The sequence below is a fragment of the Drosophila takahashii genome, chromosome 2L (genome assembly GCF_030179915.1).
Source record: "Drosophila takahashii strain IR98-3 E-12201 chromosome 2L, DtakHiC1v2, whole genome shotgun sequence".
Lineage (NCBI taxonomy): Eukaryota > Metazoa > Arthropoda > Insecta > Diptera > Drosophilidae > Drosophila > Drosophila takahashii.
This window is the reverse complement of record NC_091678.1, coordinates 5,446,083-5,463,676: the sequence shown is the minus strand read 5'-3', so window position 1 is coordinate 5,463,676 and position 17,594 is coordinate 5,446,083. Positions and strand designations below refer to the sequence as shown.

General features: G+C 40.7%; 1 protein-coding gene across 1 annotated transcript in view; it reads right to left on the bottom strand.

The window, feature by feature from the left end:
* Window positions 1–396: 396 nt before the first annotated feature.
* Window positions 397–17,594, bottom strand: part of robo3 (roundabout 3) — a 42,891-nt gene continuing 25,693 nt past the window's right edge. Inside the window, exons 3-12 of the mRNA XM_017142302.3 lie at window positions 15,899–16,001; window positions 11,348–11,632; window positions 10,708–10,848; window positions 10,520–10,651; window positions 9,105–10,409; window positions 8,877–8,975; window positions 8,276–8,516; window positions 7,493–7,653; window positions 5,968–6,244; window positions 397–2,503 (exon numbers count right to left, since the gene is read on the bottom strand). Of these exons, the coding sequence (XP_016997791.2) occupies window positions 1,480–2,503; window positions 5,968–6,244; window positions 7,493–7,653; window positions 8,276–8,516; window positions 8,877–8,975; window positions 9,105–10,409; window positions 10,520–10,651; window positions 10,708–10,848; window positions 11,348–11,632; window positions 15,899–16,001 (3,768 nt within the window). The 3' untranslated portion in view covers window positions 397–1,479. The remainder of the gene's footprint in view (window positions 2,504–5,967; window positions 6,245–7,492; window positions 7,654–8,275; window positions 8,517–8,876; window positions 8,976–9,104; window positions 10,410–10,519; window positions 10,652–10,707; window positions 10,849–11,347; window positions 11,633–15,898; window positions 16,002–17,594) is intronic.

The following is a 17,594-nucleotide window of genomic DNA, read 5'->3' as shown; positions in this document are numbered from 1 at the left end:
GGGAATCAGTCGAAAGTTTTGTGGGTTGGCCGCAGAATAGTTGGGTTTACCTGAATATTCCACCCACGACCCACGACGAGCAAATGAATTCAAATCACAAAATCCATCGAATTGTCCAAAACCATGTAGGCACAACTGTGTCGACGCCAAATAGTCCTCGCTGAAATGGAAAATTTTCGCACACATTAGAGCGGGATTTGCCCACAAATATTTGGCTGTGCGGCTAAATGGCGTACGATTCATAACTATAATTTGGGTAAGGGGAAATTACTTAGCTGGGGAAATCTAGATCGCATATAGAAGAAGCCAACTAGAACAAACTAAAACTCAAAAAATTAACTTATATAACCATATAATATATTAAAATAAATAACCTTACAATGACGAAACGCACTGTTTATAGTTGTTGTTTTTTTCATATTTTTTATCTTTATTTTTAGTTTTTCTCATTGCATAATTTATCAATTAATTGATTAGTTTAATTTATTTTCTCTTTTTTCAGCTAAATCCCCATATTTGCTGTAATCCTTCCACTTTCGCTTTTCTCTCTTTTCAGTTTTCCATTTTCCGTTTTTAGCTATTCAAACTAAATCTAGTGTCAGTAAATTACATTTTAATGCTTTAATTACATGGTTTAAATGTAGCTTTAGTCATTCATTCTTGAATCGTTTATCGTTTATGATATTTTACATTTAACAGCCTTATTATTAGCATTTATTTAGCTTTTCTTGCGGGAGGTGTCTTTTTGTTTGTATTATTTATCCAACACACAACTAATTGCATCGTGCTTCGTTTCTATAACTCTAAGTAATATTTTCTCGTTAGGGTTGGGTATTCTCGCTTTGGCTTCAACATTGGTTTTCTTATCTGTGGGAACACTTCTGCAAAAGTTCGCAGTGCTATGCTACAAACTTTTAAAGACTTTTCTTGCTGTACTTACTTTAACTACGTCTGTGCTATTTTGAGTTGGTTTCGGGTTTCATGTGGAAATTAATATTATTTTTGCTTGCTCCAAATGCAATATTCTAAATGCTTTAGGGGTTACGGTTTTATATATAGGATATAGTTAGGGGCATTATATTTACAAGCCAATCTTTCTGGGGTTTTTTGTATTTCTTTACACGCATTTCGTTGTTGTTTTCGGTTTGGGGATTTTCTTTTTTGGTAGGTGGAAGTCTAAGAGAGCTATGGGTTGGTTTTAGGGGAGCTAAATGAAAGGGTCTAGCTTTTAAAGATTAAGATTGAATAATACTGAAATAAAAAGAGCTTCATTAAATATTATCAAGAGCTTTGAGTGAAGGTACGTTTAAAATATTTTGTATAATAACTTTAACCCCACCAACCCTCACAACATTCCACAACCCAACTTCCACCTGCCAATGGATATATGCCTACAACTAGTCTCCATAATACAATCCTCCGGGGAATCCTCTAACTTATTGAGCACTTTTCGATTGACCCAAGCTTTAAAGTGGATTTCTAGACATTGGCGCTAGAACCGAAGCTACTAAGGAATTTGCTATCGCCAGCTAAGCTGTTTACACTAGCTAAGGACTTGTTGTTGTCACCTGATCCTCCGGCCAGGAAGGGATGGTGTTGCTGCTGGTGCTTGAAGGACTGATAGGCATCCGAGCTGACAGCCGACCAGGTGCCGTCCTTGGCCTTGACATACAGATGCTGTTTGCTGGGTTGCTTGCTGCCGAAATGATAGTCCCCGGGGGCGGCGATCGAGGCGCTGGAGGCCCAATCGTTGAGCAGTTGGTTGGTGGAGTTGCAGAGACCCAGTCCCGAGAAGTCCCCGCCCTCCGATGACGGAGGTCCGCCGGTCAGAAAGTCCATCGTTCCGTTGCTAGAGACATTTGCATTGGCATTCATATTACTCTGCCTCAGCCCAGACTTTCCCAATATGTTATTCTCGCTTTTGTAAAGCGTCTTGGGCTGCCGCTGGCGCCTCAAGGTGCCTGCCCCTCCGCCACTGGCCATCTGAGCCGCCAAAGTGGTGTTGGCATAGGCGCCCAGACCCTGTTTCAAGGCATTGCTGGCCAGGAGAAGCTGTTGCTGCTGATTGAACGGATTCGTGCGCTCCGACTTGCCCTCCATTTGATCCATTTTGTTCTCGGTTATATTGATCTTTTTCACCTTGGCCGGCGAGGCTGTCAGAATGGCCGTACTTGCCGTCGAAGTTGTCATCAGGTTGGGCTGCTGTTGCTGTTGCTTGTTGGGCTCCAGGCATCCGTAGTGGGCACTCGGTGGTGCCGAGTACATCCCGGTCGACTGGTAATCTCCCCCCTGATGATTGTTGTTATTTTGGGCCGGCTTTGTCGCATAGCGATTCTGGTAGAGCTTCACATTGGCCACCACATTGGTGGTGGCATAGGCCCCGCAGCTATCGTACAGGGATGCCGACTGCCCACCACCCATGCCAGGTGGTGCTCCGTGGGTGGGGCTCTTGAAGGTGGAGCAGGCGACTTCCGCATAATCGGGCATATTCAGCGGCGACAGTCTGAAATGAGGGAGAGGTGGAAAATAAAGTTAAAAATTGTTCTTAAATACTTGAATACTTTTAATAAATTTTTAATAATTTTTTCTACCACATAATAATTATAATTTTAATTTCCTTCACGCAAGGACACCCATTTTGTAGCAGTGCAAATAATTTTCTGTGGATTTATGCTTGTCTGGAACTCACATCACATCAACGATTTCATAAATCATTCGATGTTGTTGCTGATGGGAGGAAATTGCTTTTGTTAGGCAGTGAATGCAACTCCGGAAATTGTTCCCGTCTCACACCTACTCATTAAAAATTTTGTTGCAATTTCCCTTTGTATGCCCCCATCATTTTCTCAACCGTAGCAATTGCAATTTGGTTAAATATGGCAAATACAATACACAAATTCTCCCCATTAGCATTTTAACTTTGTAATTACCAGAGTGGTGCGGCAATCATAGGGAGAGTACGTGAATTAAAATGGGGAAAAGGTATGAGGACAAAAAGGAACCAAAAACGGGGAAATGGGAAAAAGAACTGGACTCCCCGCATTCAAATCAAACTTTTATCCATGCGAGCTCCTGCCAACACGGAAAATTAACATTCCCCGAGACAGAGAGAAAAGCAGCGGAAAAACTTTTTTATTGCACAAATTTTTGCACACTAATTAGCTAATGAGATAATGCTTATCTATCGCTTTGCTTTCTCCCGATGAGTTCTCGTAAAAATTTACTCGAATGTCGACGGTGCGTGGAGTGTGGGCGCTGGAAAATGCGAATAGTTTGGGCAATTTCATGGTGGTTCGGATAGTTTAGAAACTAACAAGAGAGGAGAAATAAAAATTCTTAAAGCAAAGACTAAAATATCTTCTTTAAAATGGGGTTGGGTTTTTGGTTGGTCATGTGGTTGCTTAAATATGCATTTTGTTAAATTATTTTATTATTTAAAAGAAGACTTTTGGAAAGGCAGTTTCCATTTCCAACTACTAGAAATATAAAGATACCATTTGGGTTTTTTATGGTTATAATTTCATAAATGTGTCAAATTCCCATATCGTTAAAACCAATTCCGTTGACCCAATTAAAAAGCACATTCCGCCTGAGAATATGCCAAGCAATTTGAATTTTTCCAGCTATTAAGCTGTGGCCTTAAGGACACTGGGGGAATTTCAAAAAATATGCAGATCCGAAGAGTTTGCGTTTCTTCCCCGAGGACTATCAATTTTTAATTGTTAATTTAGCGGTGAAAATTGCGTTTTTCCGAGGGGTGGTTGTTAAGAACTTCACGAATCAGACAACAACCCGCGAAGGAAATTAAATATTTTAATTGGAAATTTTAGGTAATGACGCACGTGTTTCAACAGCGAGTGTTTCGAGGAGTGGGAGTGTATATGTAAACAAGGAAAATAAAAGAAGATCCTGTTTGGGGATTCCAGTGCTTATGTTATACTTTTTACGACTTTACAACGTTGTTAAAAGTGAGCAGCAGAAGGAAAAGTTCGGTTCGCGGGAATACAACGGAAAAATTGAAACGGAAATAATGAAAATCGCGTAACGGAAGTGGCAACGGTATTAGAGGGGTGGCACTTTTCCTCAGGGGGAGGGGTGGGGGTTTTTTCGCTATGCGAGGGTGGTAGGAAATGTTCCAAATTGTAAGTGAAGTGGAAAGCGAACGGTGAGGTGGGTTAAAGGTGGGCGGATATTTCATTCAAAGAACGCAGAAAGGAAGTCTAAACAAATAAATGCGTAAAATGCCGCAAATAAATACGCGAAAGTTTTCCGGCTCGAAAGAGTGAGACAGGTGTAGAAGGAACAGGACAGCAATATGTCGCCAGCAGTTGCCACTTTTTTATTGCCTCTTGTTTGGATTTTTGTTTTATTTTTCTTCTGTTTTTGCATTACTGCTTTTGTTTTATTATTGTTGCCGCAACGGTACATTAAGCTTTAAGGAAAAGAGAGGAAAAACACAAAAGAAAATTTGTTTTCCCATATAAATTCCTAAGTAAAAAGTAAAAAGAAAGTCCAGGGAATGGGAAAGTTCAAATGGGCAGCTTGAAAATAGCCTGGGATTGGGCTCAATGGAATTAAAGCGATTAAGCGAGAATTTTCATCAAAACTTTGATCAGAATTTCCTGGAACCATTTGACAAACTGAGAGAGATTAATTTAGCCGAAAATCAGCATTTTATATTGTTATTGAAAAGCTTAAGAGTTTTCTGAGAATTCACTGACAGTTTAATCCACTTCAATGTTGCTAAAGATTGACAAATTTGAGGGCTAAGTTTGGAAATAAACAAGCTTGGGTGTTAGTTATTGATTTGAGATGACAAGTAGCTTGGGTAAGAGATTAAGGCATTAAAACTGTAATTTAAAAAGGTAACTTTTTCCATTTTATTCCACTCCTCTTAACCCAAATTAAAGAAGATTAAAAACCGTCCGTCGGAAATGCATTTCCCCCAAAGGAAAATTCATTAGCCTTTAAAGGAAACCCCGACAGAAAAATATAAGGACAGCCAAAGAAAACAGGGAGATAAAACAGCCCGGGGAAATATGAATGAATTGCGTATATGGAAATTAAATAACGGCTGCAATGCTCCCTCCTGCCAACGTAAACATTTATTTCGTGGTTGGGGCAAGTTACCATGGCCCAAAGTAAAACCCGTTCAAGTGTAACAATTTAATGGCGTTTGTTGTTGTTGCGGTGGTTTTTGGATGGCGAAGAGGGTTCGTGCACTCCATTCCTGGGGGTGGATGGGTTTCGGTTGGGGAATCTTTATGGAGGCAGCGGTTGCAGCTCCACAAAATATTTTTTACGACCCGGCTCGTAAATAGTGCCATGGATCTTTTACTTACACCAAAGTACTCCTGTTCTTATTACACGCAAAACAATTTTATCAATGCAGATACAAATTATCTTTTCGGAAGTGAAAACTAAGGAACTTAATAATTTTATTTTCCTAATTTTTTTTAAATAAATAGTTTAAAATTGTTCCCCTAAACAGGAAAAAAGATTGTTAGAACATATGATTTGAAATCTCTTTTTAAAGTGTTTTAAAGTATGCTATTAAAAATAAAATTTCATCTTTAAGCATTCATATTTCTGAATGCTAAATATATTGTTGCATACTTTTAGACATAATTACAAGAGATTTTAAGCCGCTTAAGTTTTGATTTCAAATATTTTTTACTTTATTAAATTCTTAAGTTTAAGAATATCTAAATATTTAATTTATTTTATTGGACGCATTCAAAATTGTAAAACCCATTTACTTTTTATTAACACTTTTTTCCGGCGTGTACCTTGCTTTCCTCGTACACCACCAACCTTAACCCCATATCCCTTTACCAGTGTAAGCCTTCTGCTTGCCAATTTTTTATTGTAATTAAACAGTCAGCGAGGCGTGGACAGGATATTAAGGGAACTTCCTGAGCAGATAAACAGCCCTAGACCGAAATCGAGACCTGGTTCGGGACTCACCTCTCGTAATCAGGCAGCAGCGTGGGCTGTTGTCCCTGCTGGGCGGTGGCCTGTGCGTATCCCGGAAGTTGCTCCTTTGTCGAACATGTGCCATTGGCCCCCGCTCCGCCAGGATTTCCATTTCCCGCACCCTGTCGCCAAACGCCGCCGCTGGGATCGATCCACAGGCCATTCTGCCCAGTTGCGGCTGTCGAATTTGAGCCAACGGCACCGACGGCTCCGCCTCCATTTAGCGGCAATGTTGGAAACTTTCGCACGGTTCCGATTGCGTGATTGCCTGAAATAAAAAAAATGTATACAGGAGACTGAATATATCGAAATGGCTTCTATGTGTGGGCTGGCAATGATTACGGCTCGTTAAAACTAAAACGGGAAACTCGCCGCCTGGGGTTTTCCATTCGCTCTGCCAGCAGTCAGTAACGTGCAAATAATAAAAGACGGAAATTACTTTTTATATTCAATTGGCAAAAGCTTTTGCACGCCCCGTTTCCAAACGGATTGTAAATGCCCTGCAGTTGTTAAAGTAAAATAGATGGGTTGGACGAGTAGATAAACATTTGATTTCAGAAACGACCTGGAGTCTGCTAGGAAATATCTCTCTAATATTATAATATCTACTCTATTATAATATTATTTTCTTCGTTAGCTCTCTGATCTTTTTGAGGTATAGTAATCCTTAATAAATATTCTATGAGACCACCAAACGTTATAGGGTATTTCTAGTACACTACTTCCCAAAAAAATACTTTGTTTTCTAACTATATTTAGAGTTCTCCAGTCAGACAATTGATGTGATTTTCACGTGAGCATTTGTCGTTTTTATATACCTACAATACAGCCCACAATTCTTTAGGACTCCTACCATAAAGACTCCCCCACTTCTGCTCTAGTTATCGTGGCTTGTTTATCTTTTTATAGTCGGTTTAACCTTGGCGCTGTGGCTTACTGCCAAAGATTATTACCCTCCGGTTTTGGTTCCTGGAGTCTTTACAATGTTATGAGTGCGTGTCTCGATGTCTGCAGTTATTGTGGCTTACAAAATGGCAACCTAATTGAGACCGGCCATAAATGCTCAAGTCATAAATCAAAGATTACGTAGAGGAGGAGCTGGAGCAAAATGCTCGCATGTCCCGGACTGGAATGGAGATGGTCCCATAAAAGTGGGGTGTACTTCCAGATGAAGTGGCACAAGGGTAAAATGCAGGGGAATACATTCGGAATATATATCGTTTTATTTATCAGGAATATTTATTTTAAATTTAAATATGTTTAAATACAATCCCGCTAGTTACTTAAATTATATCCCTTCCATTGTACAATGTACACAGTATTTAAGCTGCTAAAACCTTAAATATTGTAAGCATTATCCCCTCTGAACATCCCCCATCGTTGGACTAAATTAAACTTCAATTCACCCATAAATCCTTACACAAAAAAGAACAAGCAATTACCGCGCTCCCCACCGAAAAAAAGAGAACTGCACAAAAGGGAAAATAAGTATAAATTTAAATTAAAGTTCACTCACCATGTAAACTGCCCAGCGAGGTCTGCTTGATAAATTGATAGCGCTTGAATAGAACCAATGCGCCCAATAGAAACACAATTATGGCAATGATGGAGCCCAGCAGGACGATAAACCAGGTCTGTGTTAAAAAGTCATCGGCAATATCACGACTGATGGGATATCTGCAATAGACAACACAATAAAGAACCCGGAATGAGAACGGCTATCGGAGGATGGAGCTTTGTATTTGTATTTGTACGTGCCCGGGCGGAGGCTTAGTTTAATGGTCGCAAAAGTCGTTGGCCATTGTCGTTGGCCGTTAATGGATTGATGTGGACCTCGATGCGACACTTGGCAGTCAAATGAGCAGCTCCACAATGCCCGACACCCACAAGGCCCACACAAAAGGGAGATGCACTTACAAAAAATTCATCTACAAATTTATTTTGTATCTATAACCAAGGGATTAAAATTAAACATTTTTGAAATAAATAAAAGTGGTTTAAAAACTAAGACTACTTTAACAACAATTTAATCAAATCAATTTACATACTCCTTAAACTTGTAATTAAAAGAAAGAAATTGTAATTAGAGTATGGCCATCAAGAAAGCTTCTTGCCTGTTTTTTAACCCGAAAAATCAATAGATAAAAATGGGAAAAGTATTTTTAAATATTTTTCGTAATAAATAATATGTAATGATACAGGTAATGAAAATATAAATATATTCTATATAAATATTCTATATAAAATATATTCTTAAAAATAAAACTAATGCTATTTTCTCCCAGTGCACCGGACTCACCTCGTGTAGCCGGTGTCCAGGGATTGGGTGCGTGCATCGATGCGGAGGACTGCCGGCTTGCTGAAGGGTCCGACTCCCACCCGTGTGGCAGCCGCCACTGCGATGTAGTAGGTGACTCCTGTGGTGAGGTTGGCCAGTAGCAGGGTGGGCGTGGCCGCATCTATGGTCATATTTTTGAATATCCGCGTCGTATTGTGCACGTCCAGGCCTTTGACGACCACATTGTAGCTGGTGAGGATGCCTGTTGTTCGATGGAGAGTTTTTGGGGCGGATGGACGGAGAGAAAATGAAATTAAATGTAAACAAAGGAGCTGAGAATTCATCCGAAACGAGTCGTCCTAGTAGAGGCCTTTGCACAAAGGACCTGACTGGTGGTTAACTTATGAAGGAATCAAAAAACTCTACGAACTTTAAACTGAAAGGGTATATTTATCAGGGGTTTTCAAAGTGCTTCCGGTATGACTACTAATCTTTGGTTAAATAAATGTAAATTAAATCACCTAAATCGCTTTAAAACTTCTCAACTTATAAGGTACTTTCTTTTTCAAGGGCTTCTAGTCAAACATTTATTAATCCTAAAAGTAAATAAGTAATTACTTACCATTGCGAGTTCGATTGGGTTGCGGTGGTAACCATTTTAAAAATACGGAGGTGCGATTAAATTGAATGGCTTCCATGCCATAAGGTGGCGACTCCGGAACTGTGAATAAAATTAAGTCAAATTAAATAAAAGTTAGCAAATATTGTTAAATAAAATAAAACTATAAATATATTTCAACCAATAACTATTTTTAATGACTATCAGCGGATGGTAAAACTAAAACCTTACCATCTTCCAGGGTTCTCATGCGTCGCGAGTTCGAGGGCTTTCCTACGATGCTCTTGTAAAATGGCACAAGAAAAAACTCGTATGTAGAGGCTTTTGCCAACCCTGGCACCGTACAGGAGCTGAGTCCCTGACCCTTGTTGAGCAGTGTGACCATCTTGTATTCGGTGGAGTGCAGTTCGCGGGCGTACAGATAGAAGCCCTCGATGTACTGCCCACTGTCGATGTCCCAGGAAAGTCGAGCTGTCGTCGAATCGCTGGCATTCGCCTCCAGCAGCTCCACAACATCGTTGGCTTGCAGCAGGGTCTCCACATCGCTGAGTAGAAGCTGTGAGGTTCCAGAGTTTTCACTACCATCCCGAACACCCACCAGTTTTCCCGCCGTTATGGGTTCCGAAATGGGCGAGGGTGGCGAGAAGCCGAGGGAGTTTTCCGCCCGCACAATAAACATGTAGGCAGCTCCCTGCGTTAAACTCTCCACGGTGAAGATCGGTTCACTCAAGCGCGATGCTATGGGTATCCAGGTTTTGCTCTGATTCGTGCAATACATTTCCACACTATAACCCAAAAATGAAGAGGCACCCGCCTTATCACTGGTGGGCCAAACAATTGTCAGGGCCGAAGCGGTGGCATTCAGGATCTTCGGTTGTCCCGGCGCAGTGGGGCATTTATTCTGCTCCGGAGCTCTATAGAACTTTATATTCGGATTGGTGGGCAACTCTATCCTGAGGAAGCCACTCCAGGTGGACTTGCCCGCCCTCGAGCTGGCCACACATGTGTACAGGCCCTGATCCTGCTGGCGATCGAGATCCGAGATTATCAAATCCCCGGACGTGGTGATATTCAACTTGGAACTGGGCTGCACTGGGATGCCATCGCGATACCAGGATATCGTAGGACTCGGCAGGCCAATCGCTTTGCACTGAAGTGTGGCCAGTGATTTAATGGGCAGCGTTTGATTCACTGGACCCGATATTATGATCGGCGGTGGGCGGTCCTCCTGCGAGTCCAAACTGAGCTGAACCCTCGACGTAATGCTGGCCACCTCGTTCATCGCATTGCACAATATGACCAGATCCTTGTCGGTTCTCTGGAATCGCGTGAGCGTGAGAATCGAGTGACCCTCCTCGGTGTTCAGGCTGTGGAATCGATCCAAGGGCGGGGCTCCCGGAAATATTAGCGTACTATTGTTCTTGATGGTCCAAAAGATCGTTGGCTTAGGATTGCCTGTGGCTCGACACTCGAAGGATGTGTCGGCGCCGAGTTCCACGGATTTGCTCGCAGGACGTTGGATGAATTTCGGGGGGGCTACAGTGTGAGTGTGTGGGGGGTGAAGGAGCAGGGGAAGACTAATTAGCTAAAAGTGCCCAACTAGCGGTTGTCTATAATCTGGTTATTCGATTTATTGGAAAACTTACCGTAAACAGTTAGTGTGCCCATCGCTGTGATGGCACCCACAACATTGTCCGCCTCACAGCTGTATTCACCTTCATCGGCAATGGTGACCCTCTCCAGTCGCAGGCTGCGATCCTCCAGGACACTCACGCGATCTTTAGGAAATAAATATTTAATTATATTATAATTATATAATTATAATTTAACTCACCCAGTGGCATGTTACCGCCCGAGGCCGTTCTCAGCCACAGGACATCCGGCATGGGGTCACCGCCCACTCGACAGGGAAAGGTCACCGAGGCTCCCTCCAAAACCGTTTGATCGTGCGGCCCCCGGATGATGTACGGCTTGACTGCAATGGGAATGGCCGACAGGGGAAATGATAAGCGGCAATTTAATCAAAAAACCTCAAACCAATAAGACCTCTCTGACCACCCAAAACCCAACCCTAGTCACATTCCGGCAAATTGGACATGACACATTGATTGGAGGTGCCTCGATTGGGGATTGGTTGGTGGCTAAGGGCCTTTTTCTAGCCATTAACCCATGAGGGCATAAGGGTTTTATAAGTTTTAGGAAAGGAAAAATAAATATAACAATTAAATTATATAATTACTTTACTTTATTTATTTTTAAAAAATATAAGAAATATATGTATTTAAAAGGAAAAAAATAAAAAATATTAAACTCTACACGGAATGAAATTTAAATTTATTTCCTTGGGTTGCAAAACATAATTTTGAAATAATTAAAAATACATAAAAATATAATTATTTAATATAAAATATATTTAAATTTAAATAAAAATTGCACTATTTTTTACGGGGTTAAATATAGGGTTAAGCTCTTACCGTGCACTTTGAGCGTGGCCAGCGAGGACTCGCGCACTCCGACCGGATTCTTGGCTATGCACTGGTATTGACCCTCGTCAGTCTGCCGGGCATCCTGGATGGCCAAATTGCCGCCGTCAACGATGCGTATACGCTTCGAGCCCTCCAAATCCAATTTCTGGCCGCCCTTCTTCCAGGTGACTGTTGGCTCGGGGATTCCCCGAGGGGCGGCGCACTCGAGAAGGGCGGTATCGCCCTGGGCGATCCGTGTGTTCTGCGGCTCCAGGCGGAACTCATCACGGAGCACTGGACACGGGAGAGAAAGTGGGGAAAGAAGTCGGTTGAAAGATGAGCGAATGATTATTACGGCGAGTGTGTGTGCGGTGTGGTTTGGCTTGGCCCCTGTCCATTTGCCGGTGGTTATAAATTATCTGGGGCTTTTTGCATGATAAATGCCCCACGTCGGTGTCTTTTGTCCCTCCCTGACCCTGACCATTCCCATCCCTCCTTCCCAACGTGTGAGCCCGTGTTTGCGGCCTGACAGCAAAGATAAATTGTTGGTAAATGGCATAAATGTGATTTTTATACGCCACAAAAAGGGGAGTGAGGTGAAGTGGCAAAAGATGGCCCTCTAATTTGTAAAAAATTCCATCAAGGGCATCGATTTCTACGCAGCTTTTAGGATAATTTAATTATGTTCAGTGTGGTTAAAAAAATAAAATACATTGTTTGACAATTCTATTATAGTCAGAGCTTAACATTTTCCTTATATTCATTTTCTTAAAATATATAAATCTTGTATTTCTATTGTAATAATTTTTAAAATCAGTTCTAAAATAAATACTACATTTAAGACCACTAAAGATTTTCCAAAGTAATATCTTGGTACTTTTTCTTTCTTCCAAATCGCTTTTATATTTTTTAAGCCATTACTTTGGACCATTTTTCTGTCACAATCATTCCGCTTGCATTTATTCCCGAAACGCATTTCCAAAGCTCTCTATTTTTGCGTCCTTCCTCTGCATAGTAAATCAGAGTATTATCAACATTTTGCTTTGGCAGTCGCAGATTTGGAGCGACAAAAGCGCAGAGCAGCAGGATAATTCAGCTGCTTGTGCCTCTTATCGTCCTTTGTCCTTTGTGAGCGTGGTCAGAGGGGAATGGAAATTGGAATGGGACTGTCGTAATTTGCACACACCTCAGAGCTCTATTTGTCCTGTGTGCATATCACAGAACGAAGTTTGGTAGTTCCGGGGAAACGGAGGCAGAAGCAAAAGGCAGCTCAACTCTGGTTGTGGAGTAATAAATCAAGCAACTTTCAAGCACTTGAAAAGCGTAGCGAAGTAAATTTCTCCACTTTTTTCGGCTCTTCTCGTTTGCCCTCAAAAGCAACCTTTTGTGCAGCGAAAAAATATAGTATATATATGTGAGCCTGGATATTCAACGAATAAATCCATAGCGAAAGCAGCTTTTACGTAAATTAAATTTCGCTTTTTCTTTTATATTTTTTTTTTTAATCTGCAAAGTGAATAAGCGAATTCTTTTACACATTTTTTTGGTGGTGCTCCCTTGTATTTTCGTTTTTTTTCGGTTGAGATTTCGTTTTTGCTTTGGTTTAGTTTTGCTGTCTTGGTTATGCAAAAATGTGCTAAAACCATGACTTTTATTAAATTTAAAGTTGAAGCGTAATAAATCAGCCGGAATCAAAGGGGAGGAGGCTAACTTCCTACCCACCGACGAAGGCCCCATTAAAGTCGTGGCGAACTTTTAATAGAACCCTGTGCGATCCAGGAAAAAAAAGAAAAGGGAAAAGGAAAAAGCACACACAGCGGGAAACACGCCAACCATCAATAAATTAATCAAAGTCATAATCAGTGTCAGGTTCAGTGCCATTGGGCAAAAGTTGTGTAGGCCTCGTCCTTGTTGCTTTGCGGTGTATTCCCTTTTTCTCCTGTGGGGTCATGGGTCATGGGTGACGGGTCACAGGTCACGGGTTACGGGTTCGCCAAAGTGGAAAAGTCTCCGCTGCGAAGGTGCAAATCGCTTCCAGCGGCCAAACTCGGACAGCTGCTGATAATGAGCTAATAAATGACCGTTTATCTATATTTATCATGCCCCTGAATTATGTGTGCTTGTGTTTATGGGGAGATTTATGATGGGTCGGCCAGAAATGGCGACTACTTCAAGTCTCGTCGACGTGATCAATTTAAGCTAATGAACAGACTGTTCGTGGATAATTGAGAAATACTAAGCGCCAGTTATGCGGTGATTACTATTTATTACGTAATTGGCAGTCGCTAAATTTAATTGTGAAATTTAAGGTGTTTGTCTGTCTTCAATTCGAGTAATAATCCCAGCAATTAAGAACAATTTAAAGCCTTTTTCTGCTTCAATGACCTCTACTAAGTTTCAAAGCCGCTTTAATAACAGACCAAACGTGAATGTCGAAGGCCCTCAATCATTTCTCGCTTTGTCAGCCCCTTAATAGCTATAATCCGACCAAGTAAAGCCTCTGCCAAATTATAGATATGATTGCGAAAATGGCGGAAATAATTCCCCTACAATTTTCTAATTCCTGATGCTTAGCATGTGGCTCCTGCACCTCATCCTTCCAAGAACCTGCTTTTAATATCAGGTCAAAGGCTTCACTTTGTGTGTGTTGACAGCGCTCAAAGCGAAATTGCGCTGACAACATCAAATGTATATACTTATATGCCCACAATGTGCAACTTATGTTTACTATTGACAAACTCCGGACCGCAGAAAAAAGAGCGGAGGAAAAGCACGTGAACAAGTGTGCCCGCCTACGAATGGAGGTCCTGTTTCTGCTCCCTTTTCCTTTGGCTGCTCGCTCCTTTATTGCCTAACCCAATCAATGTGAACGCCTTTTGCCAAGTTCTCCCCCTCTTCTCACCCACACCGCAAGCCGCAATAACGACGTTTTAACCAAGCAAACAAATTTGACGTGCTTTTCGTGATTTACATGCAAATATTGAAAAATATTCCCCAAGGATATACCGCAAAAAGCAAACCCAACTCGGGCCGAGGCTAAACAAGACTCGAAACGGAGGAAATATACTAGGGGAAAGCAAGAAAAAAAATAAATCCAACATGAAGGCAAAATAAACTCCACACTGAGCAATATCGATTTTCGTGTGGGAGGAGATCCAGGACATGACAGTCGGGCGGACAAACAGACCGACAGACATACAGGAATGAAAAGGCAGAGGCAAATAAAAGAAATATTAGCCAACAAAAGACAAAGTGGCGGTCTCTGCCGCAATGTAGTGGGTAGGAAAAGTGGGTGGAATAGGAGTAGGACCCACTTTCCCCATGACTTCTTGTGCTACATGTCTAATACCAACTGTTGAGGAGGCGTATTTGATAAAAAAATGTCAATGGGGTCTTGAAAAATTATAAAATCTTAGAACTGAAATTAAACAAAAATTTTTAATTTTTAGCTTTGATTTCTAAAAAAAATTTCTGAATACCTAATAAACAACATGGCGTATACTTGATTTTTTTTATTTTTTTTTTGGGTCTTGAAAAATTATAAAATCCTAGAACTGAAATTAAACAAAAATTTTTAATTTTTAGCTTTGATTTCTAAAAAAATTTCTGAATACCTAGTAAACAACATGGCGTATACTTGATTTTTTTTATTTATTTTTTTGGTGGTTTCAAAAAATAAATCTCTAATAATTTTAAAGACTCTACTTTTAAATTCATTTTTATTTATAAATATTAAACTAAAATCCCCTTTTAATTAAATCTTGCTTCTGTTTGGACAAGCAGCTACCCATCAAAATTCATTTGAGACCTGTCCCAACTCGAAAATTGCTAACCACTGTTTTTTCTGGGCATATGGTCCAATAAATCCAGCACACACACACAAAATTCGGCATCCCCAACCCCTTCACACCATTTTAGGCCATCAGACAGAGCTAAAAGGGCTTCAAAAACCAAAAAATAGCTGGCAAAAAATAACCAAAATAGAAGGCAAAAAAAGGAAAAGCTGAAATGAAAACGGGTTAATGGAGGCGGCAATAGAGCGTGCCGAGAAAGAGAGACGGCAATATATGGAGGGAGAGGGATGGCAAGAGACCTCTGGCAAGACAAGTGGGTGCGTTCGAGCGTAAAACTTGTAAACGCAGCAGCTCCACAGCTAGTTAGTTAAGTGGGCGGCTGGCTGGGAAAAGGGCAAAGCTAGTACGCCCCCATTTTCATCCACCCCTCCTCCCACAGCCAACAACAACAACATCAAGAACATCACCAGCAGCGGCAAAAATCAACATCAATTTAGAATATTAAAAACGCACACCACAAGATTCAAAGGAAGGGGCTGAGTTACACACGAAAAGAAAATTAAGACTACAAAAATTGTAATTTGTTTTAAAATATTTTAGTTAAATATATAGTCTTAAATTAACTAAATCAATATATTGTGGTGCCCATTCTCAGCCTTTGTAGTAATTTTATTTTATCCCACATTACAATTTATTATTATTTATGTCGTGTCCGCTTTTTATCTGTGTAAGGACATTGGTGGACTGTGGATTTGAGTTGACTTACCCGCCACTTGCAACGTGGCATTTCGACTCCTTGCCACGCCCAGTTCGTTCTTCGCCTCACACCAATAGATGCCGGCATCTGTTTCGCGACGTGAATTGACAACCTGCAAAAAGATGCGGAGGGAAAAAAAGACGGTGGCATTAGAATGAGTTAAGTACAGATGGAGACAAGATGGGGGAAAATTCTACGGTTTGGGCCTTGAGAAATGAGCGGGGGCCAGAGTGGGCGAACTGTGAGTAATTTTAATTGAAATGAGCGAGTTTTATTAGTAAATGAAAATGATTTTAGAAGGGATTGGACTCGTGATACATTGATTTTGTAATGCGAATTGTTTTTCCTGATTTAGTCTTTGAATTTGGAAATTTAAAGAAAGAAGACATACTCATAATTATTATGAAAAACATTACCTTAAAGCGATCTTATATTTTAGCTTATAACGTTTTAAAATATTATTATTTAAGATTAATTTGTATATTGATTGATTGATTTTTTTGAATCATTTTTTCTTTAACTCAAAGAGTACTCCCCATTCGCTTTCCCTGGAAAATCCATCCCTATTTGTAATTTCACAAATGGCAACTGGAAAAGAGAGCTGGAAAATACCGAAGACAGATCTTCCTAAGACGTTGATTTGCTGGCTCTGCAGGACCTGCTTCTTCGCTTCTGCAAGAAAAGGACTGCCATCCCCTTGTCCTCGCATCCTTGAACCCCTTTTAACTCTTGGAGGCCATAAAACAGACGGCAATCTGTTGTCTGTTGCGCGTCTGCTGGCTTCAAGTGCTCAAATCATAAAATGTCTCTCGAGCAACTTTATAGTTACTACATCTCGTGCCATCCCCCTCGAACCCACTGACTATCTCTTTCGCTCTGCAAGCTGCCTTCATTTGGAGCCCTTCCCCTTTTGTGCTTGTTGTCTACGCTGTTTGTTTATTTGTTTTTCGGAGCACAAAAGAATTCCCCAACATGCGCTTAAAATTAAATGTCAAACTAAGTGTGTTTGTATCCTGGATCCTCTGTGTGTGTGTGCCATATTTATCTGCTCCTTGCAGCAGGAGAAAATGAGAAAGAAGCAGCAGCGGCAACAAAGTTCGCACAATTTACACAACTTGTGCCTCGTCCAAGTGAAATTAAGTGTTGCGCTAAGTGAAGATGACAAAAGGGTTCTTCAGCTGTATTATTCTTTCATTTAATCTTCCTTCGCCAGCTGTATACACACATGTCCTTAGTCCTTCGTCCCTCGTCCTGGATTCTGGATCCTGAGCCGCGGGTGCGCTTTATAAAACAAATAAGTTGAAGCGCCTCAGGCTCCTCGATTGTCATACTTCATATGTGTGCGGGTTGTTGCTGGCGAAAAGCGAACAGAACATCAGCGACTGAGAGGGTAAAAACAAAAACATCAGACGAAACAGCTTAAAGGCTACAGGATTATGTGGCACAAAGTAATAGTAACATGTATTGTATAGATACACAAATAGACACATTTAAGATGATATCCTTTGTGTCGCTTATTAATCAGCAAAGGAAATCTTAAAGTCTAGATGGTTTGGCTAAGGGAAATATTAATTAAAGAAGTGATCTTAAAGCTTGGAAAAATAATTACTTTCTTTTTTTATCAGTAGTAAAAATCATAAAATTTAAAAATCCTTAAAGGCGTTTCTCTGCTCCTCTTTAAAAACATTAACCACAGTAACCAGCT